This window comes from Pocillopora damicornis, chromosome 10 (genome assembly GCF_964200805.1).
Source record: "Pocillopora damicornis chromosome 10, jaPocDami1.2, whole genome shotgun sequence".
Classification (NCBI taxonomy): domain Eukaryota; kingdom Metazoa; phylum Cnidaria; class Anthozoa; order Scleractinia; family Pocilloporidae; genus Pocillopora; species Pocillopora damicornis.
In genome coordinates this window covers 497,935-525,112 of record NC_142679.1, presented here as the reverse complement: position 1 = coordinate 525,112, position 27,178 = coordinate 497,935, and the positions used below count along the sequence as shown (strand labels likewise).

Genomic DNA, 27,178 nt, shown 5'->3' with positions numbered 1-27,178 from the left:
TTGTAAATAAATTCAACACTTTCGTGTCCATAATTTAATCCAAAAATATGTCCAGAATGTTTCGTTAAACACAGGCTAGTATTAATCACATCCATATTAATTGCTGATACAATAATCAAATAAATGTCCAGCTATAAGTCTTCGACATCCAAAGTACGGTATCAAAATCAGTGTTTCTTTATCAAATTCAAAAAAGGCGATTTTATATACATCCAAAGTGGCACTTCTCACATACAAAGAAAAGTCATGAAAACTGTTTAAAAGTCTCTCGCTCTGTAATATGTGCGCAAAATTTAGCAGACAAACCTACCCAACTTGGAAACTTTCGTGCGACATAGCATTAGCAAGAGTTGTTCGGAAAAGTAACCAAACGGCAACTTAAATGAAAGAAGAACATCAACAAACACTCGGAAGAGCATCTACTGAAACCTTTGGCCACATTACTAAGACACCATTTGAGGGGCTCTCGACAATTCAATCCCGGCATGCACTTCGTCTCCATTAAAGTTCCAGTGTTTGTTTTCTTTAAAATCCAAAACCCGCAAACGACTCAGTAAAAGCTAAAAGCAGCAAAAGTTCGTCCAATTTGAACTCTCACAATCCGCAAGCCAACGTAAATTCTAAATCACCAGCGGTTTGAACAAGACATTTAACTGACTCCGTAGTCGCGTAAACATCACCGGTAAATAAACGACGATTTTTCTGCGGTCAACTCGACAATTGATTAAGTGAGGTGAAAATGGTAGACTCAGTTCTCTTAGTTCAGTTCTGCCCTCTGATTGGTTTTTTCATTGCCTGGGTGGCCCCGGTTACGGTAATTGCATTATGACCATTTGCATGTGAAGTCTCTGCTTAAAATTGCGACGGAAATTGTACAAACACTTACAAAGAATTCATCGCACACGTTTCTTCCCAAAACACTACGATGAATGTGCCGCCAACCACGGCCCCTGATTGAAGGCTCAACAATTTCGAACCATAACAATTTAAATCATGATATCAAAAAGGAAAAAGATGACTAGACAGACATTAATGTGTAAAAAGACACGTGCATGATAGCATTCTAGTATTTGAATTTCAAAAACATAAAACTGACTCATGAAATTGTCATGCGACTAACCGAAGTCTGGATTACACCATAAAGATGTTCTAGATATTCCTCTTTGAACCCTGGCCTTAGTCGGCAAATTGTGAGGAAAAATTCATCCCTTGGCCCTGAAATTCTTGGTCTTGCTTTGGTATAGTGTCACTACAAGTCTGACTTGGATCTTCCGGTGAGCTGATAAGTCCTCTATGGAATGCCAGTAATTGATGTCGCGACTTTTTTCCATTAGTTCCTGGGACTTTCAAGCCACATCGTAAGTACGTATTCAGGAGGTTTCGTGTAAGACTTCTCATTACGTTTGTGTCCGACACCTAATTTCAAAATCAGTTTACCATTGGGCAAAAAAGAGCGAGCTTACAAAAGTCTCCCACGGCATTCCGCTGACCCACAATAGCAATGTAAAACTTTGCCTTTAACGCTGTCTACTTCGTAAGCGTAGTCCCAGGTCAGTTCAGTTCCGGCTGCAACGTTCCTGTAAAGCAATGGAACACAGTTCGCGGTTTCAGTAAATCAGAGGTTCCTAAAGCACAGCTACCGTAACCAGGGTTAATGCAAATGTGTCTCACTCAACAACGTCACAACTTGCCGGAGTTCAAATTCGGTTTTCTCGATCCGATATTCAGATCGGCGACACAACCCATTCCTCCTCAGTTTTTACGTTCAGCTGCCACTAGCGCGCCGTTAACTGTCGCGCTCTTTTTAACCCTTTCCACCCTAACATCAGTCTGTATATTCTCTACACAGTTAATACATTTCCTACGGGGCTGAAAAGGGAAATTTGTGTAACAATCAAGAGCTTTTTCAGCTGATGATCATTTTTTCTTTATTCTTGAGACATTTATGTGTGAAACTCAGGGGATGTTGTAAGGAGAAATTAGGTGTTGGTAACTCTTCGGGGTCAAAGGATTAACTAGTTGAGCGCCTGGAATAGGATATCAGCGCGCTAACTAATGGTCCACGATGATTACCAGTCTGCCTTAAACACTGTTAAAATTCACGGTTACTTACTGCTGAGTGAAAAATGCCACCCACGGGAAACGAAGATCGTGAGTGTCTACAAACACATTCTGGACAAACAAGTTTGGCGAACAACTATGCTGTTAAAACAAAATCAAACCATGAATCATTAGACAAGTCTGAAGATCAGCTGTTATTCAAACGAACTAAAGCCGGTAAAGCCGGTTTTAAACTGCCAGGTTGTTCATAGCACATGAAGTTGCAAAGGAGACATTACTTAGCAAAGATACTTTGTCAGTGACACTTATCAAGGAAAACTACCAGGAGTAGTATTGACTCTTTCGATGCAGAACCTTAAATCCATCCTTCCAAAAATTTGTCATATTCAATCGACGATCTCACGATAGGCTCGCAATAATACGTACATTTAAATATCGACCACAGTTCCCATAACCCTTGGCGTCTATGACGTAGCAATGTTCTTCTCCAAACATCACTCTAGTGCTCAGTCTCTTGCTGCTAACTGAGGACTGACGAGACAGCGACGGGCGTGCGGGCGAGGGTGTGTTGGGCGAAGCTTTTAGTGAAGGAGGACTGTTCATGGTGGGTTTCGGATGAGTATGGATCTTTTGATAGTTTGCTATAAAACAACACAGACGACAAAATGAAACAAAAAATGGAAGAACTGGTATCTACAGCATAAGGCGAATAAGAGTGTTGTTGCTGCCCTTGCAAGGAATGTTAGTCCGTCGCACTGTCCCGCTGTGTTTTACCGACAGTTTATCTATTTTAACCCTTAGGAGGGTAAGCACTGGGTAGAGGCACTGAGTGGAGGCTCTGGGTAGAGATACTGGGTAGGGTAGAGTCACTGGGCAGAGGCACTGCGAGAGAGTAGAGTGCCATACCCAAGGAACAAGCACAACACAAGTTTATCATTAGAGAGCTTTTCGATCGAGTGTCGTAAAATCGAAACCAAACTAATCACCAATCAGAAGAAAGGCAAATACTTTTAAGAATCAATGAGAACTCGAAGTGAAAACAACCAAACTGCCTAAGGCGCGGGAAAACGTCGACGACCAAATCATGACTAGTTTTCGTTTTGCATCACACTGGTTGAGAGAGAGTGGCGCAAGTTTTCAGGACCAATCACACAGCGAAGTAAAGCAAAAACAAAGCAATCCCGGATTACTTTCAACACTCAATTGAAAATTGCCCAAGAAAACCGTTTGATTCGAGGAATTATTTTAACTCGATTATTATGCCACAACCACGTTAATCGTAGCCTTTTCCTTCCAACACACACACACACACACACACACACACACACACACACACACACACACACACACACACACACACACACATAGCATCCCTACATGAGTTAACTATTACCCCTTCCAAAGAAGAATTTTGCTCGGGATACTTACTCTTTAGCTTTTTGGCTGGTTGCTTTGATACTCCAGTGCTTCTCTTTGAACTTCCGGTAGAAATCTCCGACTTCCGATCTAGCGATTCGGGTTTTGATACATCTGATCGTAAACTTGACGGTGAAGGAGGAAAGGACTCCATGTTTTCTGTTTCTGGAGAAGATGGTTCAGATAGAGGTTCTGCCCTAATTCCTAAAGACGTTTCTAGAAGGGGGATTTTTTCTGTTAAACGTTTATCGAGAACGTCTAAGCCCGACCGTTCAAAGTCCACGACAGTTGGTCCTTCTACGCTATTTACACCGGAGTCAGACGAGGACGGCTGCGCCGTCAAAACGCGTTTTTGTAAGCGCAAAATCATGTCGTCTAGCTGGTTTGGAACCCGGCGAATTCCAGGATTCATTTTAGTTAAGACTGGAGGTTCATCAGCGACGGTGGTATTTTTGGCTGCAAGTTTAGAAAGATCTTCAGCAGAGATGAGCGACGGTGCAGAATCCGAATTCGTGTCTTCAACGGGTTTTGCAGGACAGTTCAGTTTTTCCTGCTTACCTAGTTTTTCGGGTTCAGGCGTAAGCACTTCACGTTTGATCTGTGATTGCAGAGTTTGGCTTCGAGAAGAATTCAGGGGAAAGTCACTCTCTTTGAGTTGCGAAATTTCTTCATTATCAATTTCATTATCACTCGTCAAGTCAATAATATTCATATTGTTTTCTTGTCCGTGCTGCTGCGTGATATTGTCTTCTTTCGTGGGACCTGGGATGTTTGTCTCGCTGTTCACTGGAATTTCCTGTAAAGTGTTATTCCGCATTTTCTGGCAAAACGTCTCGTCTACGTCATCAAAGTCAAAGTCGCTACTTTGACCGACATTCTTTTCGTCATCTGTAAGAATAAAATTAAGAGAGAGCCTTCCCTTCATTCTCGCCGTCTTTCTTGTCACTAAGTCCCCTCCTATCCCTGTGTAATTTCTCTGTCGCCATCCTTCGGCTCTACGAGGAACTTACTAACTTACTACGCACTAACGTAGGCATTTCCCTTCCCAAATTTTGCAGAAAACCTGTACAAAGTCTTCCAATTACTCGGTGATCTTGAAGTTCGTAGTCGTTGTGGCATATACGCTCATTTTATATTTCAAGCCTTGGGGGTGGCGAAGTGCGGATATGAAGGAAGCGCTCATCTGAAGCTGGGGTCTAATTCTAGTATTTACGGCAGATACCTTTTTCATGCTGATGGCGAATCAGTTACCCGTAGTTCACATGTCCAGCAAGTCAATCTTAAAGACTTGAGTTGCTCTAGGGGCTGTTTGGTCATTTCTACTCTAACCCTCGCTAAATTCCCAAAGTGGCATAGGCCTATCACATCTCGTAAACCCTTTGCTCACCTTTCATTAGCTTGCCAACTTCTTTCTCTTTCTCATCTCGCTCGACACTCACTTCACCTTCTTTCACCTCTGAGAGGCTGTCCACACCAACCTGGACACCAGTATTATCAGTCTTTTCAATTTTCAACACCTTTTTCAGATAAGCTGCAGCGTCTTTTTGATTGTCATGGTTACGCTTTAAAGCTATGTAACACCTACAAACAAGATGGCAAATTTTAAGTACAGATTGTCAATTAAAATGGTCAACTGAAGGTCTTAGGGGCCAGTACAGTTAGGGCGTCTCCGCATTTTTCGTGGCATACGCACGCAAGATAAAGTTTATTCGGCGCCATGAGCGGAAACCGCTAAGAAGGGCCACACCACATAACTAAGATGAAAAAAGATATGTCTTCAAATGTGACCGGAGTTGTTCCTCAGAAAAAATGTCAAATCCACTTAAAATAAAGAGTTTCAACTCTTTATTGTAAGTGGATTTGTAAGTGTATTGTAAGTTTAAAATTTTACCATTTTTCGTCAGCAAGGTTCGACAACCCTACGGCTTTTGATTCGACCATTAACGATTCTTCTCCTTGTGGACTGCTGAAATAGACGTAAAATGTGAAATGATCATGATTCAATGTAAAAATTATCACAATTTCTGTGCAAAAAAAAAACCAACAACAAACACATTAAAATGGAATAGTGGCGTTTCACAATTATCCCTATTTCATAACATCGAGAGCGATAACGAAGCTGGTGTATCAAAGGCCACAATAACTAGTAGCTATAGCAATGGTGTCACATCGTGTAGTCGTATAAAGCTAAAACAATTATTAGAATAGTTTGTATCTTCGAAGTAGAAGAGGGTCAAGATAAAACTGAATTTTCCTCAAGAAGGGGGGGTAGGGGGTGAGGGGTATTGGCGAAGGACAGAAGACGTTTCATATCAAATAGCAGATATGGCGCAGATGTTAGCAGATAACACTGTAAAATTTCTTTTGGACAGACCTCATACAAAAGAAAGCAAACCACACAAACAGCAAACTGAGAAACTTAAGGAATTGTTGTTACCGTTTCCTCTTTTCACCTTTCCTATCTGATCTCTGTGAAAAATGAGAGAGAAAAAAGCAGATTTTCATACAAAACCAGCGTGTACTTGTACGATTGAACCGGTTTCATCATTTCGTCAAACTGATACTCATGTGTGTTGACTTGAAACAAGGCTCCCTTAAATTACTGGGAATTTAATTCTTCTCACAGCCTGGCACACATTTGACATTAAATATATTTGTCTGACACTTAAATTGTAAAGGTCTAATGTTACCATTGCGCAATTCTGCTTGCATGAAAAATTTTTCTGAAAGGAACATCAGTCAATCAGAAATTAAGTGTTTCAAAAACAGTATGACAGGCAAGCAGAACGGTTCAGATGAATAAAGCTTTAAATCGCGCTGTAAACATCTTTCGAAAAACAACTTTTATTTTACAACAATTTTCTTAGATTTAAAGGGGGCATAAAATTGTCCGCTCAGTACCTTTCTCTTTTTTCTTCTGGATGGTTTATGGGGAATGTTTTCACCGTCACCAAGTCTCGAGTTTCGTTCGGAGCTGTAACTTTCTTCACTTATCAGAGAATCCACCTCAGAAGACTCATCTCCGGATAACGAACTACGATAAAGAAAAATCAACAAAAAGCTCGATAGATAAATAAATAGATAACTAAGCAGAGTGATCATCACTTTTTCATTTTAAATTCGCAGCATACACACTTGATGAAGATGAACCAATCAAAACTTACAGCATACATACGTGACCACCGTCGAGGGGGAGTGGGTTAGGTGGAGACAGCGCGTTTGACCGAACCAAGCTGATTTGCACTGCCATTTAATAAGCTGAATTGGGTTTTTACTTTAATCACTGCGCGAAGAAAGGCTAACTGAGAAAATTTGGTTCTGGAGCAGTTTTTAATTAAATGTCGAAATAACCAAAACCAAGGAAATCCAAGCGACCAATCCGAACAAAGGTTTAGATTATCATTAGCCCACGAGAACTCAAAGTAAAACAACAAAGCTGCTTGACGCGCGGGAAACGAGAATAACCAAGTCGCGATTGCTTTGAGTTTTGCACCTGATTGGTTGAGAGAAAGGCGCGAGTTTTCTGGACCAATTACAGAGGAAAGTTCAGTATAAATCAAAGCAATCCGGATTACGCTCGACGCTCGACTGCAGGGTTACCTTTCACCACTATTTGCTGAATCACTCCCTGAAGAACTGCTGTCTGCACAAAGCGTCTGGTAAATCACACTGTCATCCTCTAGGTCTGATACGTTAGACTCGTAGCCTTCCTTTGCTTTCTCAACTACCTCTGTAATAAGAGTGCACAGTAAGCAGCATTAAGTTAGCTTTTCAACAATTTCGTGCCTTGATTGACTTTTTTGAGTGAAAATCCTTCTTTTCTTCAAACCTGTTTACCAGACTAAGAAGGCTTACTAAAACACAAGAGAAAAATATACAGGCAGCTATCTTAATGTAAAACTATGCCTTGATTTTATTTTGCTAGGAAAGGGAAACATGAAGAGGCAAACACAAATAAAAAACAAGATCAAACAATAATGGCGAGGGATGGAGAAGATCTCAGTGGATTAAGAACGATGAACATGATGATACACAAACTCTAAAGTCGTTCCTCTGAGGCTATGAAACTTAAAACAAATAGTTGAATAAACCACATTTTCAAATCTGAACTCAATTTGAACCAAAATACAAGCGTGCTCACCAATGTGATCTAACTCAGCTAGATACTCATCTCCAAAATCTCTTCCCTCCTGCGAAAGAGAACAAAGACCGAAATGCTACACATTTTAGGAAAAAAATCGCGGGTTGTACGTTTGAAGAACTTTCTTTTTTCTTTTCATTAGGAAACAACTGGTAACGTATAATTGCCACGAACAAATTGACAAAGGCAGTAATTGTAAAATGTTTGTTTCACAATGTAGTTTATTCCGAAGTGGATCGCGACTTTTCGACCGCATAGTGCTAATCTTCTTCAGGCGACGATTTTGACTCCTTAGGATAACATAATGATGCACTACGCCTCTATCAGCTGACCCCGTCCCCAGAAGACTGGTAGAACGTAATCAAAACGTCATCACCACCTCCGATGTGAATCGCGACGTTTCACTTCCGGCGGACGTGACTACATCGTGAGACATACGGTAACACGTCATCATCACTGTATTTTAATAAGATAAATAAAAACAACCCCATTTCATGAGATTGACAAATTTGCCTTAGTCAAACCTTATTAGCCATGTCTTCGTTGAGAATCTGTCCGGCATATGTACAGACAAAAGTACCCGAGGGAATGTCATCCAAAGTTCTAAGTCCCCATCCTCTGAAAACGTAACACGCAGCAAAATATAAACATGCAATCAGCATTACTGAGTATCAGTTTATTACGCTGATTTGAACACATTCATTCGTTTCATGATACTACTGACCCTTTGACCTTTTGCAGTGACCATCATTTAATTTCTACTTACAGTATAGCAGCTGAGTGGTTCATTAGGATCACGAGAACGAAGGAAATGATCACCGATTAAAGAGGCTTTTGTAAAGCAAATTCTCATCGCCAGCAACTTAAAGAATGTGTGGAGGACAGTGCGGAGAATATGCATACTGATGTTAGGGTGTTAAAGGCTTAACAGCAAGTAAAAACATCAGCCGTTCGAGTTCCAAAGGATTTGAAAAGAGAGTTTAGTCATTTCAAGGGTTCTATCAGATAGTTGATAAAATCTGACTTCACAAACTAACAATGATGTACCTGTTTTCCGTTTTAAATACTTGCAATCGCAGCTGTATACCATTCTGTACCACTCGGTTAAAACATTGACTCGCACAAGCACAGTTCTGATTGCATTCGTAGATCCTTGAGAGATACCATACAAAGACTGATTAGCTGCAAGTACATGTACTTACAACAGTATCATGATTTTAAACGAACAATAGCGTGGGCCAGTTTACAAGAAACTTTGCCTGACCATGGGCGTGGGCGCATGTAGAACTATACCAACAATTACGCTAATTATCTCTCCCAGGGCAAAAAACTAAGGGTGCAAAGCAGTTTGCTAAGTCGCTTACTCCCTTTCTCCCTCAATCCCACCTTCTTCTCTACCTCTCTCTCTTCCTCTATCCCTTGCTCTCCCATCCTAACCTCCTCCTAACCTTCCTCCCTTTATCCCCCTCTCTCCCATTCTAACTTCCTCCCTGCCCTATCTCCCCTGCCTCCCTCCCTACCTTCCTCCCTCTCTACCACACTCTCTTTCTGTTTCCCTCCCTCTCCCGCTCACTCCTTCACTCTCTTTTCTTCCTTTTCTTCTTTCCTTCTCTCTCTCTCTCTCTCTCTTCCTCCTTCCCAACCCTCTCTAACTCCCTTCCTCAATCCCTCCTTTCCTCCCTCACTCGCTCTCTCCCTCCTTCACCCCTTTCCTCACTTACTCACCCTGTTTGTACACAGTCCTTGAGCCTACGGAATTCATAGCCAATTGTTGGATCCTCCTTTCCTCCCACCGCAGCAGAAGCCTGGATGGTGAGCTGTGCGCAGGAACATTTGCTCTTATCCTAAAACACAATAAAATGCGATCAAACTCGTATCATTCTTGGATATATCGTAATCTCTTCTAAAGAATTCCTTAACCCAAGTTCAAGACGCCTTACTGCATATTAACGATACTAGTACCTTAAGTTTAGCCGAGAGTGAGGTCAGCGGAAACATCTGACAATTGCTGGTGTAACCAGTAATTACTATATTTAAGGGTTACAATGTAAAAGAAAAAGGAGAAATATAAAAATACTAAGAAGGAAAATTTGCTCACGACATTTGTGTTGTGTCTTATCTGAGTTCATAAAGAATTCTTTGCGTCGCATTTCTTTTAAGTGGCGCACTAGAATGTGGATTGGTCTAAAGTAGTTTAAGTTCTAGGGGGACGAAATTCTCGTCACTCTCTGGGCCTCACCTCGGAGTTCAGATCTCAATACAAAACATCCTTAAAATTGCCGTTCGTGATATTGTATGCTAATTTCACACGCGTTTAACCAACGAATTGACAGGAAGAATTGATTTCGGTCACAAAGAAAGAAAACTTACCTGGCAGTTGTCCGTACAGTCACAACAAGCCAAAAAGCCTGGGTCGAGGACCATATTAACTCCTTCCGCGAGAAGCCTCTTAGGTACATAGTCGATGGGAGGGGGATAACACGTGTCTACTTCGTTTACAACCTGACAGGTGTCAATCAAAGCATTTCATTCATGTCAATAACACTAAGAGGAACTGATGAGAGTTTGCGATTTACAATTCACAAGTGCCTACCGAGATTGGGACAGCCTCTGCGCCACATGATATGTCGGGGCAAATTGGTTCCTAAAGAAAAAGAAAAAAATTAATACCACAACTTTCGCTAGGACTTTCATCATCCTAGAGAGCTTAGCTCTTCAGCGTACCTACCCCTCCCCTAACTCAAAAACAGTCACCCGATTACAAGTTAAGGCTAATGTTGGATTAGGGGAAGGGTAGGTGCGTAGTTGCTCTGCTACGGACACTGATTCCCAAAAACTCGATGAACGACACTTAGGTCACAAAAGAGCAAACAGGTTATGTTAAATCTTTTGATAGATGCTACCTCAGTATACTGAGCTTCGATCACATATTTATATTTTTTTGCATCAATCACATATTTCAAAAAATTTTTTTTCATCTAAAAATTCTCAAGAACTCTCTCTTTGAATCAATCAGGCGTTTCAAAAACGGCAAAAGTTACTTACTGGCATCGAGACTTACGACGTACGCTCCAGAGGTAAAAAAAAAAAAAACCAGACTACGTAACTCACCACATCACGAAATACAGTGTCTTGACATGATATGTCTGGATCAAAAATAAACTGGTCGATCGACACGTTGGTGGCTTCTGTGATCGTTACTGAAGGTTGAATGAAGACCAAATTAGTAGTTTGTCCACCCTCCAGACATCCCAAAACAACATAGACAAATAGTGTCCATGACAGTACAGAACAGTGCTCTACAATGAACTTACAGTAATTTGCCACTTCCGCCATTGATCTCTGAAAAGGAAAGAGCAGGTAAGTGAGTATTCAGACCACAAAGAGCAGATGAAGGGATCTATCATATCTCTATCCTTCTTGTAGCCTTATGGTCAGTGCACTGGACAATGGGAGAGCCGAATTCAAGATTTGACCAAGTCAATGTGTTGTGTTCTTTGGCAAAAGACACTTTACCCTCAGTATCTGACTCTCCACCCAGGTGTATGTGTATAAATGGGTACTGTCAAGCCTGGTGAATTGCTAGGGGCGGGCGGTCCTCGCGATGGACTGGTATCCCATCCAGGGGGGATGTTAAGGAAACCGTGACAAGAGGATGGAGAAATAATCAATCCATTGGGGACTGTTTAGCACAATTTGGACAAGTTATGCAGTCAGGCTAATTTCTACTTTAATTCTAGACACAAAAAACGTTTTTATCAGGTCGCTTACCAATCGCTTGTTACACGGTGTTCGGTAGTAAACAGTTTTCCTGTTGCCTGGGTGACGCTGTGCTATCTCTCTGTGAACAGAAAATAATGGTGAAATATTGTGACACGCATTTACTAATAATACATCTACGATGATTATGATGATGGCAAGCGCACTCCTTAACCCTTGAAATCTAATTTCTCCCAATGTATCACCCCTGAATCAAACATGAAAGTCATAGGAATAAGGCAAATGATTGCAAACTCAAGAAGCTCTTGATTTTTTGACACATTCTCTGTGAAAGCACTAAGGGAAATGTATAATGAACAGTATGGAGAACTTGCATACTGATGCTTGGGTGTAAAGTGTTTAAAAGGTTCGTAAGAAATACAGCGACGGTAAGTTGTCTGCAACTGAATGGCTAGAAAGCGGTATAAGGAACGAAAAATATTATTCGACCTGCATGAGTAATTAATCAATCATAGGATTTTCACCTTTTCCATCTCAGTAAAAGAGGAACTGCCCTTGGATTGTGTTTTATTAATTCACTCGGTTCTAGACTAAGCGACAAATTGCACGGCTTGCTGCATTTGTGAGGCCCTGGAACAGAAAGTAATTCGTTGTCATTAATGGAGGGTATAGAAAACAGTAGAATGTGAAATTCTAAAACTTCTCAAAAGAATTCTGAGTCGCTCACCTCTAGGTGCTGGCTTTCTAGGAACAGGTAGACCAGCAGGAACACCCTGTCCCTCAGGCATGTTACCTGGTTCATACTGTTTCAGTCTCTCTGCGATTAGCGTTGCAGCGTCCTGTTTATGCCGGTCGTTTGTGGGAATTTGGAAGGCTGGGACTCGACTGTAATCTACGCTTCTGACGTCACGGTTTTTGGCTCGTAACCAGGGTGCCTCCCACGCCTGAGACTAGCGTGAAAACAGTTCACAAGCGAAACAATTAATTTGCTTTAGAGTGTACGATATTTTGTGATCGTGTATTTGAAAAGTTAGTCACCAGGTCACATGACAATGACCGCTTAAAAGGAACTAGTTTTAATGGCCACATGTTACCCTCTGACTTGCGGACTTGACGAACAGTAGCAGAGTTGAACGGCAGTAGGGTAGTGCGGCAGCAGATTTGAACTTAAATTTTGCACGCAATATGTAACACACATTGCATAGATGGAATTGCATAGATTTGTTAAGTGTGCGTTAAAGAAGAAAAAGATAATTCTTCGTAGGGCTGGCCAAGAAACTTTAAATCACAATACTGAGAATGAAAATATTGAATTAAAGACTATATCATTCACAGCTCTATTCGTTGAGTAGAAATGGCTTTATTATGTTTTTTGTTATATTCATTTTTCCTTGAGCGATTACTGGTTCAAAGCCACCAACATTCTTGTTATTGATGTTTCAAATACTGACAGTTTAATCAACGGTTGCAAACTACTTGCGTACATAAGTTCGCAGAAAACACTGAAAAAATACTGTGAAAAACCAGAAAATGGTGATTAATTACATTTAGTGTTTTAGTCAATGATTGTTACTACGGTGCATCGTGCATTCAAGTCGGTGCATAGTGAACAATTTTATTCAATCGAATCAATTCCCTTACAAAATACAAATACTAACGTTGTAAAGGTCGTCCAGATTTGACCCATCCAAGCTATAAGGAACTAGGTACTGAAAGTTAAAGTTAGAAGTATAAGGAAGGATGGATGTCAAGGAATGTTGCCATTCCTTTTTCGTTTCCTTTTTAGGGAAGCAAACTTTATGAATTTGTTTTCTTGACCTTCTTGAAACGGGTAATAAAATTTTGAAAAATGATGATGCAACAATGTTTAGTTAATTTTTAACGGCATTTTGTACCTTACGTCAGCCAAATGATAGAAGATACTGTTGTTAAACTAATGTTGTAACTTAAGTATTCTATTCATGTTATACGAAAGATTGAAAAGAAAGAGGGAATTTTTACTGCTGTTAATACAAGTTTAGCCTCGTTAGAAGTGTGAATAACAATAGTACTAAGCTTTGACGCAGGGCTAACGCTCGAAACGCCAGCTTTAAAATCTCTTTCCGGTGACCAAGTTACATTATCAACTCAGTTAATAAAACCAAAGTATCTTCCTGAATCAGAAATAACCGACGATAAATTTAAGCGCAGTTCTGTACAGTAGGTAAAACCATTGCCAGCTGAAATGCTCAAATTCTGCAAAGTTTTTCTTTCGCTTTATGCGAGAAATATGCATATTCTCTTACCTTGGGACTCATCATCTGATTCGACTCCATAGGATCACGAAGCACAGCTGTTGTACCATCTCCATCCAAGTCAATCACTTGAATACCATTCGATCTTTGTGCGAGATCTCTTGAAGTGACTAAAAACAGCATTGTAAATAATCAAAGTAAGGTTATCTCATGTTGAAGAGCTCCGGACTGCTCTACAGGAGGAGGAGACTGAGGAGAATATGCTGCCTGCCTGATTATTCCAGACATTCATGTCTCCTGCATCTTCTGGCAAACAGTACACGTGGCTCCCGGTGTTGTGGTCTGACCCCGTTATTGTTCATATGGGTCCCCATTTAAACCAGCTTTAAAGATGAACTAGGCTAGCTAATATCGTCAATAATCAAATAACAATTTCAGTGATGAAGATTAAATTGAAGGTGTGTTGAAACAGAAATTCAAAAGAATTCGTGGAACGTAACACAAATTATCCTCACAATTGGTTTAACTTTTAATATTACGTCTATTGTATTTCATTATTTATTTGAACATGTTTCTTCCTCTCACCAAGTCCAGCACTAGTTTTTTTCCTTGCAATACTCGCTTGAGTGACTGATGTGGTACTAAAATTATTCTTTCCTCCAGACGCTGGGAGTGTCACACAATGACCGCCGCCAACACAAGCAGTGCTAGATTGAAAAGCGCTGCCTGGGATAAGTTTTGCCGAGTTTGTTTGTTGCGATCCTAGAAGAAATGGCACAATAAAGTTTAAGTTACGGTTTAACATAACCAACCTATCAAGTCTGTTAATAACACCTCTATAGAACAGGTTTCACCTGCTGCCTGAGTTCCAGAGGCACCTCCGAAGTCCCTCTTCTGTTTTCCACTGGGTCCAGACGAAGTTTCCATTCTCGATAAAGATGATTCACTCGTGCCCTTGTTGGTAGACACAAAGCCTGAATCGCTCGACGAACTCCTAACAGTCCCTGTGGTTGCAGCCGCTGTGGTTGCAGCCCCTGTGGTTGCAGCTCCTGTTACGGTTGAGGTTGGTCGACTGTTATTAATGGACGGAACCTTCCCAGTGGATGTTTTAATGAAACTGCTATTATCTTGTCTCAATTGTTCTTGTTGCTTTGGAGAGAAAGATAGACAAAGAGACAAATATTTGAGGTCACTAAACATGTTCACTGACACACACGCAAAAAAAATATTTTGATACGCTTTACTTTGGGCTATGATTGATGGAGAAATATCGCAAACCAATCAGATGCATAACTTAAACCAATCGTGACTTAGTCTCTCATATTTTCCGATACTTGAAGCGGGTGACGTAGAATAACGTCTTCTTGACTCCAATGTGGCATTTTCCCAAGTTGTGACTACTTTTAGTTCGGCTTCATAACAAAGGGACACCAAATCAAGATGGACTCTAACTAAATGACCCCCGTTCCCCTGAAGGCGGCGTAGGGTGGGGGAAGAGAGAGAGAGAGGAATGGCTGGTATTTTAGCAGCTGAAACATTCGGTTAATATTTACCCTGAACCACGTTCTGCATCATTTCACTCGAAATGTACGTCTGTCTAACTTTTTAGAAATTATTTCTCAAACTCCGAGGATCACAATGAACAGGAATGCCAAGTGGAGATCAAGACAGGTGAGCAAACAAAAACATCTCATTACCCTTGCTGTTTACAATTTAGTTATCTATCATGTGATTGGCTTCATCGCCTCCAAGAAGGACCACTTCATAAATAATCTGGTGTTCATGGTCTTCAGAGTTTCACTGTTAAGTCAGACTGGAAACGAATTTACAAATCACACAAACTAATGTTTATCACAGCACACAAACCTCTTGCTGTCTTTGTTGCTCAAGCTGTGTTTGTTGTCGTTTTTCCTCCAGTTTTCGCTGTTGTTCGCCTGATAAATTAAAACCAAACCAAAACAGAAATCGTACTTTTGGAACACACCCCGAGAATATAAAGAAAAAGCTAAACTTAGTAGGTAGTGCTGAATAGTTAAAAAATTTGCCTAAGCTCAAAATTACGCCTTAAAAAAATATATCCGATTTTCCTTTTCGTCGATAGGAATGATTTCACAAGGGATCCCCATTCCAGTAATAGTGTTGACACATTCACATCATCTTTCCAAAATATAGAAAAATAGAACGGAATTCTAGAATCGTGTCTCTTTACCAAAATTGAGTTAACTCCCCAGACTCACTTTCCACCTGCGCAACTGTTTTAAGACCTATAAGTTTAAAACTAAACTAAATTTTTCTCTTTGGCGACCAAATCCTGAAAATTAGTCGCCAAATTGGCGACTAGAATGCTTCATCATAACCTTAACTAGAGATATAGTAAGTTAAAAAGATTTGCAAAGATAAATCGGCGGCAAACTCCCTCGTTAAGTTTGTTTCCAACACGCAGCACGTGCATCTCGATCGATGAATAGACGCCACCTTGGAGTTAGGTGAGCTTGAACGTTGTATATCATCCATCCTAGTGTCCACATTGTGGCACGTGAAAGATCTTTTTCCTTACTTAATTTTGGAGGGTTTATCTAGAACGCTAACAGCGGGAAAAAAGGTTTTGTTTGTCTTTAAAAATGGCGACCAACTTTTTTCGAATTGGCTACCACTTTGAAAAATTTAGGAGCCAAGTTGCTATCAGAAAAAAAAAATTAATTTCACGCCCTGGTAAGGCTTTAAAATGTAATCAGTCACATATGAATAACGTACCAAGAGGATCACTTTTGCTGTAAGGTGAAATACCAAAACAAGGTTTAGTGATACTGTAGTCGATGAACGGTTCTTGGGGTTTTCCTGATGATGCGCCTCGCGTCAGTTTACGAGACCTCTTTTTTTTTGCAGTGGAAATCTTTCCATCAACCTGAAAATAGTTAATTGAGCAAGTAAGAATGAGTCGTGCACGTAAGAAAGAGTCGTGTACATGTATCTACCGACGTTTTACCAGCAAAACACCGGGTTGTATTCCTTGTCTCTCTTTAGGAAGCGCTTGTCCAACTCCTCTCAAGCGATTAAATTGGAGACTCTCTTTTAAGTTCCCCAGTTACACCTCAGAGTTGAGAGGTACGTTGTTCCAAAAAAACACATCACAATGACCCAGCTAAAGCTAGAGCCCAGACCTCTTGATCTAGAGTTTGAGTGATCACCACAAAAGCCACAAGGTCACATAATCTCCCAATTACCATCACCTCTACACAAAGAAACAGTTGAACTGGGAACTACTGAAGATCTTCGGACGATTATCTCACTGGAAAGATTCCTTTTACAAGATAAACGTAACAATAACAAAACTAATAATAACGGTGCTTTCCTCACCAGGGCACTAAATAAAGGTTCTAATCTTGTTGAGCCTCTATACAGCCACTCAGATCGATTATCAATCTGAAACAGCATCTGCAATAACGAAACAAAAACGGTGTTTGCTTTGACATGTCAGATACAACTCTAAATAAAATGAAAAATGAACAATGTACATGTATACAGACACAGATTTGCTTCACACATGTACCAAAGAATTTACATGTACATGTACATGTACCAAGAATTTCGACAAGAAACAGATTCAGCTGACCTTCACCAAACTGCAATCTAGCTGCATCACTTTGGCTTTCAACCTAAAAAAAAGGCAAGAACATTTCAAAACTGATCACAGACAAGTCCAAAACTTTACATTCACTTTGTTCCGAGGTCAGTTTATTCGATGATCAGATTCTTGCAGGATCAAACCATTCCACATAATCAGGACTACGGCTTTCCAAAATCAAACGATAGTGTCCAAATCAGACCGAACCGTTCGGTATTGTTCGAAATTAGATGGAGAGTTGACTATGACATGACCCCATAAAGAAATAGTGATTTAAAAAGAAAGACAGTACTCATCGTACAGGAATATGACACTCATTTCCTAGTTAGCGTGCGTATAAACAAACCAAAACGATTTGGAAATAAATTAGTATTTGACAGTTACGTGAACAAAACTCAAAAGCACTCACTTCTGTATGCATGATTAATACTTGTAAACAAATAAACACTGATTCCTCTCACCATTGGCCTCTCCATTCAGTTTTAACCCACTGATGCACTTTAAGTTTTACCATTGGTCGCTACGAAACAAGAAGAACTAAATTTACAAAATAATTATATTGTAACAAATAAACGAATGAATTACATCTTATTAAATACAGAAACTAAAATTGATTAAGTTCTTTCCTACGATCTAGAACTCTCCTCGGCAATCACAATTTCATCTTGTTACACTGCCAAGGAGATGTATGTATCATAAAACAAATAGTTATAATAAATTATGATGTATGTATCAGAAACAAATAGTTAAAATAAATTATAATGTATGTATCATAAAAAAATTGTTATAATAAATTATAATGTAAGTATCAGAAACAAAGTTATGATAGTTATTACAAATTATAATGTATGTATCATAAAACAAATAGTTATAATAAATTATAATGTATGTATCAGAAACAAATAGTTATAATAAATTATAATGTATGTATAATAAAACAAATAGTTATAATAAATTATAATGTATCTATCAGAAACAAATAGTTATAATAATTATAATGCATGTATCATAAAACGAATAGTGATTATAAATTATAACGTATGTATCGGAAACAAATAGTTATAATAAATTATGATTCAACAGTAAACAGTTGTCTCATACATTAGGAAACTCTTCTAGATATTCTTGTATAAACTCCTTGGAATGCTCAGCTACCTCGTCCCAGACTTTCTTGCCTGCCATGATGAAAAATAAAAATAACCAGACTGTCTGGACTCAATCTATCCAGTGTTTTCATACTGTCAACAAAACTCACCCATAGATCACTCAACAATTGGTTCATATGTCAGCGTGTGTTCATTGAGATACAAAGCACACAAGAAGTTTGGAGAGCACGAAAGATGCGTAAGAGTCGCTTGAGGCATAGCTGAGAGCAACTCTAGCTTCTTGAGTGCTCCCCAAACTTCCCAAGTGCTTCATATCTCGATGAACGCACAGCTGACGTATGAACCAATTGTTTTAACATTTCAACCTAATGGGAAATTGTACTTCTCGAGGAATTTGCTTGCTGACGTCATGAGCATGCACAATAGGAATATGAAGCACGCTCGCACAATTGGATTTGATTAGACAAATTTACCAGCTATGTTATAATTGTCATTTATGGGAGTGAGAGTTAAATAAGAAATTTTGACCATTGAGGCCTTCAGTGACCTGTTATTGTCAGCTTTAGCAACTGAAATTCAATCAGGTTTCAGTTACTTTGATTAAAAGAAGGCTATAAAATTTGTGGTGGTCTAACCTGTATGATACACATGATGGAGTTTCTTGACTGGTAAGTATTGAGCAAATCCATCATCAAAGAAGACCAGATATCTAGGACAAGAGGGCTTCTTGATGAGTAAAGAGGATCACAACAAATCAGCAGTGAAACAACATGCATTTGAGATCGCCAACATGACATCATTAAATTATCAAAACACAGCATCATAATGACTTGGCAATTGACAAAGTTGTTTGTTTGCTGAAATAAACTACAACATGAAAAGTCATGTCAATTGTGTGAAATTAGGCTTCTGAGACTAGATTTTTCCCTCTGGCTTTGAAAATTCAGCAAATTTTCACTCTTTGTCCCAGCAAAATGAATGTCACCCAAATTGTTGCTCAAATATTTAAGCAACATCCAAGAGTAAATTTCTTGCCTATTCCTCGCACTAGTTTTGCACAATATTCTGTGCATGAATAGATGTGTGAATGCTAATCACACAAGTGACAACTTACAGTCTAGAGGTTTACTTTTAATGACTTTCTTTTGACAAAGCGTATTTAACATTCTATAGAGCCAATTTTTATTCCTTTTCTTCAAATTTTTGCTTCTTGTCATGGTCATTCTTGCTGGTGAGATAATCAATCAACATGTACAATGGCCATTTGCCAAAAAACATGTACAAAGCTTGCAATGCGAGTCTGAAAATCAGAGGGCAAAAAACAAAAGAACATAAAAAAAAACTTCAAGAATTACAACTACAACAATCATACAACAACAACTATATACAAAGAGTAACCTGTTTTTGTTTTCACCACAGGCATTCTCAGCAACAATGCCAGCATACAGTACATCTAACTTGCCATATATTCCTGCAAAACAAAACAGATTTTCTCTATTGTTGAAATAAAGTGTACATGTGAGTCTCTCTTTTTAAAGAATACATGATCACTGAATTTTTTTTATTTACACATAGAGTAACAAGACCATTGGAAATGAAAACGTAAGTTGATTAATTGCAGAATTGTGGTAATTGTTGAAAGATTACTTCAGTCTCCTTTCCATTTTTCCAAGGTCTAGAAAGTTACCTTAAAATTTAAAATTGCTTTAAGAATTCCACTTTGCCAATATTTCCAACACTTCCAACAATTAATCCTTCAAAATACAGTCATATACTGTACATAATTTCTTGTACCATGATGTTTACATGTCTTTTGCCTTGTGACTAAAAGAAAACACATCAACTGTAACTTGGTTAGGTTTGTTTTATTTGTTACTGTTATTCATTCTGTTTAAAGCCTTTCATTCTGTAAGACAGACAATTTACATGCATTTAATGTGATATACATGTAGAGTTAAAAGTATTTGTCAAGAGAGCCCTGTGATGTATGTCCTCTTGGATGACTTAGCTCATTAATTCCACCACATTAGAATGTTATGTTACAACAAGAAGGAAACAAAAGCAAACATGAAGCCTTGGGAACAACAAGAGAAAGAAAATGTTAATGACCTGTGGAAGGTTTCCGCCAAGACGCATTCTCTTCTGCTGTATCCCGAGGCCTCAATGCTAGTGAAAGAAAAGTGAGGAGCATGGGTCAAATTAAGTGTGAATGACAGATCTTTATGGACAAGAGCAAAAAAAAATCAACAAAATATTAACAGCTTTATCATGGTTAGGTTACAAGCTCAAGGTGTGAAAAAGTGAAGGTGATGAAACAATCAATCATGCATACAGTAAGAAGTAATTTTCGCAGAGAAACCCTTGATCTTTCCTGGTCTATTAAATTTTATTACAGCCATTTTACAGCACAAGCCCTCAGGTTTAATTTTTGACGCCATGTGAGCTGCTCATTCGCATCAGATTTTACTTAGCATTATGAAGTACAGTAGGCATAAATTTCTTCTTAGAGGGTGTTGCAATCAAATTTTTACAGTTTAATCTGAAAGTAAGTTTGCTGGAGACTTGAGAAGGAATAAGAGTAAACCAAAAATAAAGGTAAGTGTTTTAAAAAAATTGTCATAATGACTCCACATGACAATAGAATCTTCCAATGAGAGGAATGATGCTAAATGTTACCACCTTTTAAGGCCAGTTCAACTTTTAAAAGGAGACATAACTTCCACCTCGAAAACCTTTATCTAGGATTGTGAGTGATTAACATAAATCTTAGGTGAAAAAAAGTTATCAATTTTACATCAAGATTTCTCAGTATTATATAACAGTGATTAAAGAGATAGTAACCTCTAATCCAAAAAACTGACAGTTTAGACCAGGATTCAAAAAATTCAAAATCACTCTTTTTCTTTCCCTGCAAGATCTTTTAACCTTTGCAGTTTGTAAATTAATAAATATTGAGACTCCACTGGAGTGTTTAAATTCAACAGGTGGTCAGTTGTTTCAAGATACAATTTGGAAGTAAGAGGAAAGAACTGCAAAAAAATCCACATCTACATGTCATGGTCTCAAAACTGTAGGACATCAGTGCAAACAAGCCTCTCCTCTATCATATAAACCCACTAGTTACAAATATTAATGCAAGCACTCTAGAAACTAAACACAGGCTAATTTTTGTCATAGAACAGAAACATTTCAGACTCACCTACAACACGACTGCCAACATTGAGCACTGATGGGTTGGGATTGGTCTCCAAAGAAATATGATTGGATGACAACACTCCTCTTGTTCCTTTGTCAAACTTCACCTTGTATTTGATCTGAGCAATAAAATTAAGAAATTAAGTTATACATGCATATTACATATTCCAGTAAAGATTACTAATAAATGAAGTTCAAATTACTTCATCTTCAAATTTATATGCTTTCTCAAAATGTTGAATTCACAAAAAATAAAGTTTTGAAATCAATGATACCAAAATCTTACCTGATTGTGTTTGTCTGTCAAAATCCTCTCTATTATACCTTTGAAACAAAAACAAATGAGAGCAACACATATAATTTTCTTTTCACACAGATTAACAAAAGCTAAAGATATAAATGCCTTCAACAGGAGTTAAATTGCAAACCTATAATCTTGCCAATACTACATGTAATTTTGACCCTCCACCACTGAGTTTTAGGAAAATGCAGAATTCCTTGAACATCCTGCTTAAATGTTGAAGTAATCTACAAGAGCTTTAGAAAATTAAACAGTTTTTAACAAAATGCAATGTGCATGAATATTACTTACCTGGATACCAGAGTTCATCAGCCCTCTGACCTATGACGCGAGTCCCAACCTCAAACTTAGGAGGCCCTGCTGGGGGACTGGGTAACAAAACACTTATAATCAGTTAATTTACTTTTACAAACTTTCAATTAAAAGTAGGAATTTCTGACTGAGGGTTTCATCAGCTCCTTTTTGGCATGTGATTTCTCTCTCCAAATCTGTGCTACTCTCTGCTATGTGACAGTATCATAAAACTACTGTTTTCTTCCAGCAGATTTAGTCTTCTCTCAAATACAGAGAAGTTTCACATAAAAGTCACAAAATGATCAAAAGTGCATAGAAACTCAAAAGCAATATTTGCATACTTGCAGATTTTGACTCAAAAGATATCAAAAACCACTTTTTTTGAACACTGAAAGTTCTAACACAAAATCGACCAACAACATTTTGTGTTATTTCAGAGTCTACACACCTTTTTACTTCTTTGTCAATTGATTCTTTTTTCCCAAGAGAAGACGGTCCAGGCTGAGGTAAGGATGCCTGCCTGAGGGGCAGCTGAGGAACAGAGGGTGTGGTACTTGGTCTAAAACAAAACCAGACATGACTCAATAAGAGTACAAGTCAACATTTACATGTACAATCATGTTACTTGACCTTAGATATCTAATGAATGAAAAAATGTAATTAAAGATTACAACACAAGAAAGCAGTTCAAACCAGTGTCAAAATAAGCTCATATCAACAGGTATCTTGACGTATCTGTTGTGCAATCTTCAAAAGCTATCAACTTTTACATGATCAAATTACATCTCATGGCTAATACTAGGCACCTATATGTACATGTAAATTCAGGTAAAATGTTTGATGATGAAACTGTGATGTTCAAAATATATTTTGAACCATTCTTGCAGAAGAGTCTGTTCATTTTTCTATCTTTGTTTTGCTCAGAGTGAAAAGCTTCTGAAACTAATTTTCAACTTTAGCCTAGCTCTGATATTTTACAGTTCAGTGATGTTGTTTTGGTTTCTTATTAATGCTGTTTTGGTTTCTTAATAAGCCTGCAAAGAACAAATAAAGCTGAAAATCAAATGGGCACAAGAATTTATAGCATAGCACATGTAAATGTGTGTGAGACATTAAATTCAGGAGTGGTGTAATCGAATCTTCAAACAACCATGTTCTGGTGTACATCACAAACCTGCTGTTGACAGGTGACGTAAGAGGTGGTGTTCCTGTCTGCAATTCAAGATTAGGTAATGTTTGCTGCACAGGAAGAGATGGGGGAGATGACATCACAGTGACACGTTCTGGTAAAAATGGCTCTCCACTGCCAACTGGTGGCTTCAATGTCTTGTAAATCGGAGGGGGTGACTTAATGGGACTTAACGGAAAAATAGAAACATCTGATTGTTTTGTTCTTTGTACAGTTAGTGACATAGTTCCAGTTTGTGATGAAGTGAAGGTGTTTACTACTTCCTTAGGTGGAGCAGGTCTGATTGGAACATAATTTTGTAAAATGTTTGTTTGAGCTGTTTGCTGCCATGGAGGTACTGAGAGATTTTGATTTAGATTAACTGTCTCTGCTTTGTCCTTTTCTTTTTCCTTTTCTTTTTCCTTTTCTTTTTCCTTTTTAGTTTCCTTCTCCTTTTCTCTCTCTTTTTCCTTCTCTCTTTCCTTCTCTCTTTCCTTTTCTCTTTCACGAGTCTCATTCTTGATGTCTTCATCAGTGGCTTGGCAAGACATATCAGCAACATCAACATATTCAGTCTCATCATCATCAATAACAATAACAGTCGCACTCTTCTGCTGTTGTTGTTGCTGCTGCTGTTGTTGTTGTTGATCCTGTTGGTCCTTGCTACCCAGAGTAGTTCTTGGAGCTTCTTTTTCTGATGTCCTGTAATCATGATAACATCAAGAATGAACAAAGTGAATCAAATGACTGTCTCACCACATGCTACTTGAGCCTCACAGTCACTAACATCATAACAATGTAGATGTATTCTCAAGCCTACTGCTGACCAAAAGAGCAGGTTTTTATTGAAGGACTCACCTTACTGTTGGCAGAGTGCCTTGATATTCCTTTAACTGTGCATCAATGGAGTCCAATAGCCTTCTCAAAGTGGAGTGGCTTTCTGATAAAAAGACACAACACTAAAGTTAGAATACTTCTCAGCAAACAAAAAGGTGACCAGAGTGTGTAAATGACACAAGTTAAATTTGCACTGAACTACCTCAGGTAGAGCAAAATAGCCCATTATGCTACTATATACATGATTGCATTATTGGCTCTAAGTTATAACCAAATGATAAAGACGTAACAACCTGTTGCATAGCTGCTGCAGACAGGTTGTCAAATTAGCAACTTATGCAGTAAATTAGTCAGTGGTCAAAACTAAGAATGGCAGAGACTTTTCCTTGAGCTTGGTTACTACAAAGTTCCTGAGTGACACAAATCCTGCACACTGCTGATACATCATTAATGTATGCAGGAAACATGTTGCTTGGGAACAGCCTAGAGCACAGAATCTGAACTTCTGAAGTTCAGTTCCACATGGGACTCAGAATTTTTTTCTTTTTCCCACGCTTGTGACAAGGTAAAATAAATATCTTGCCCGAGTAAGTAAGTAAAGTAAAGTAAATAAATCTTTATTTGAATAAGCTGTACAATTACAGTCAAGACTGTATTCTCCCTTATGGTCCTATGAAACTGAATTACAATCATTCTAATTACAGACATTTAAAATACTGAAATAACAAGATTTTAAAGATATTATGAAACTTAAGATCACAAAAAATATCTAAACTGGGTCAATGTCATGCCATCTTGACCTCACACTTGGTGAACAATACAGATTTACAGGAAATACAGCTGTAAGTGAAATTCTTCTTCTTTATTACAGTAACTTCCCAGATGATTTTAGCAATCCTAGTTTTTTTCCCTTGCCTTTCTTTCTTGTAGTTTAATAAATACATACTATGACAAGAAAAAAGAAAATAACACTAAAAAACATAATTCTGACCTTCAACAGCAACTGCTCTCTGTAAAAGGGTTCTTGTGGTCCTTTAACAATTGAAACATTGCAAAAACAATAAATCATAGTTATGATTAGTTTGGATCAGGCCCTAGTTGTTAAAAGAATGGATAATGCTATTCACTAAATAAAATATCTATCCAGAGGATAGAACAGTACATTTTGGGAACACTTATCTACTAGATAGTGATTTATCCATAGGATAGCATTATCCTCCCTTTGAAAAACTGGGCTTAGGAAGGCCAGTTATTGTTACAGTATTTGTGACAGGACTGTGCTTACAAACACTGAAAGATAATAAGTTTCACTGCAATGTACTGTAGCTTATTTGTATACGTACTCTTCAGAGTCTCAGTTCAACTATATATAAAGACATTGGCATGTAGCTTGATCCTTTCTATGCAATAACATCAGCATGGTTATTCTCCATACTGTTCTCTTCACATTTCTTATAGAACTAACAAGGAGATTTTGTCTAACCCTTTAAACTCCCATGAGTGACCACAACAACATTTCTCCTCACCAAATCAATACAATATCAAACAGACAAGTGATGAGAATAAAGAAAAATATCACTTAGGGGATTATTAGTTGATTCTATATCAAATTCTCAGAACTAACATCATAAGAATTGAATGGCAGACAGTAGGGAGAATTACTAATGAGATCTTGGGAGTGAAAGGGTTAAACATCAGAAACTTGGTGTGAAATAAATAATAATCACAATGTACTGCATTCTATTCTTCTCACAACCTGCATGCGATAAATGTGTTGATGACATAAAGAGAAATTCTTTTTTGGTCAGAAGTGGGAGTAACAGGGTTAATTCATCACTTGAAATGCATTTATTTGTTTACTGTAATCACAAAGGAATCAATCCATCAAACAGAGGAGAGATCAATTCGTAGTACAAATTATCAAGCAGCTTTTCTATTAAATTTTCAAAGTACAGTTAACTCAGCACAAACATTCAAGGAATTTTTGTTCACGTTTCATTATAAAAGTAAAACTTATTTCCCGTCAGACTCACAAGTAAAGCATGCATCTACAGTAGGCTCCATTGAAAGCATTTAAAACTGTGTATAAACTCTGTTGATTAGAGGTGGGATCAATTCAGGATCACACAATTTCAGATCGTTACTAAAGTTGTATTTATAACCTAACTTCGAGTGCAATTATCGACCATTCTTCGCGCTTATTTACACCTGGAGTAGAAGAGTGCATAACCACTTCGTGTAACGGATTATCAAACATCCGATTTTTTACCCCATCAAAATCCCGCTTAAATGAATTGTTACAGCTTTGCAATCAGACGAAACTGAAGCAACTAACGAATAAATTATCCGCTTTAAATGAGAGCCTCACCGTTCACATAACTCCAAAAACCCCGCAGCTCGTAATTCTTCGTCGATCATGTCTTCCAAGTCAAGCCCCTCTTGCTGAAGCCGCGAAACCATTATTCCAATCTCACCCATGAACTTGAAAAAAGGTTAAGACTTTCTTTCGCTGCTATCTGTCGTTGTTTCTAAAAGCCTCCATCGTTTTGACAGAGAGATAAAAATCAGTCCTAAGTAGCGTGTCGCGTGAAAGCAAAGCGACCCTATTCATGAGCAAAATTAAACGCATTTTCCTATGATAAAGACCGCTGGTTAGGACTGACTGTCAGGCGACTGTTGGGCACTTATTTAGTGACTGGGGTAGGGGCCGAAAGGATTTTAGCAGGGATCACATGGTTTTCAGAGGGAAAGGAGGGGTTTAGTCGCCGGCGGAGCATAAAAGGGGAATATAGGAAATTGACTTACAATGAGGGGGGATCATGAGAATATTACCGAGCCTTATGGGGGAGATCAGGTCAATTTATTGTTTTTTCAGTTTTCTTTCAACTGAGTTGATAACGAACATTGGGCATCTTGAAGACTTTCATTTGTCTCTAAGTTAATAGTTGCACCTAAATACTATCGGCAGGGCATGGCTTAATCCCAGCGGAGGCCTGAACGTTTTTAGACTTCTTATCCTTCCACTTTGATAGCAGTTTACCTGTGAGTATCAATTGGTCATCAAACCTTTTTGTTACATC

The 27,178-nt window shown here is 38.5% G+C and overlaps 1 protein-coding gene across 7 annotated transcripts; it reads right to left on the bottom strand.

The window, feature by feature from the left end:
* Positions 1-26,732, bottom strand: LOC113666302 (histone-lysine N-methyltransferase SETDB1). 7 transcript variants are annotated; one of them, XM_027182067.2, is made up of 41 exons: positions 26,467-26,732; positions 25,090-25,130; positions 24,120-24,201; positions 23,268-23,963; positions 22,542-22,652; positions 22,091-22,167; positions 21,785-21,822; positions 21,503-21,617; positions 20,413-20,469; positions 19,702-19,774; positions 18,939-19,012; positions 18,299-18,372; positions 17,659-17,717; positions 17,186-17,228; positions 16,930-17,007; positions 16,327-16,477; positions 15,439-15,506; positions 14,427-14,721; positions 14,158-14,334; positions 13,624-13,742; positions 12,997-13,047; positions 12,066-12,288; positions 11,863-11,968; positions 11,390-11,459; positions 10,933-10,960; positions 10,730-10,818; positions 10,212-10,262; positions 9,989-10,120; positions 9,344-9,462; positions 8,666-8,770; positions 8,143-8,236; positions 7,619-7,667; positions 7,078-7,207; positions 6,379-6,511; positions 5,915-5,946; positions 5,369-5,443; positions 4,865-5,058; positions 3,490-4,365; positions 2,488-2,702; positions 2,114-2,202; positions 1-1,577 (listed from the first exon to the last, which is right to left on the bottom strand). In XM_027182067.2, the coding sequence occupies exons 1-41, from the start codon at positions 26,574-26,576 to the stop codon at positions 1,460-1,462; spliced, it is 5,517 nt and encodes a 1,838-aa protein (XP_027037868.2). In that variant the 5' UTR covers positions 26,577-26,732; the 3' UTR covers positions 1-1,459. The 7 variants fall into 7 exon arrangements, with proteins under 7 accessions (XP_027037868.2, XP_027037869.2, XP_027037871.2 ...); XM_027182068.2 differs by having other exon boundaries at positions 5,369-5,440; XM_027182070.2 differs by lacking the exon at positions 12,997-13,047.
* Between the last annotated feature and the right edge of the window lie 446 nt (positions 26,733-27,178).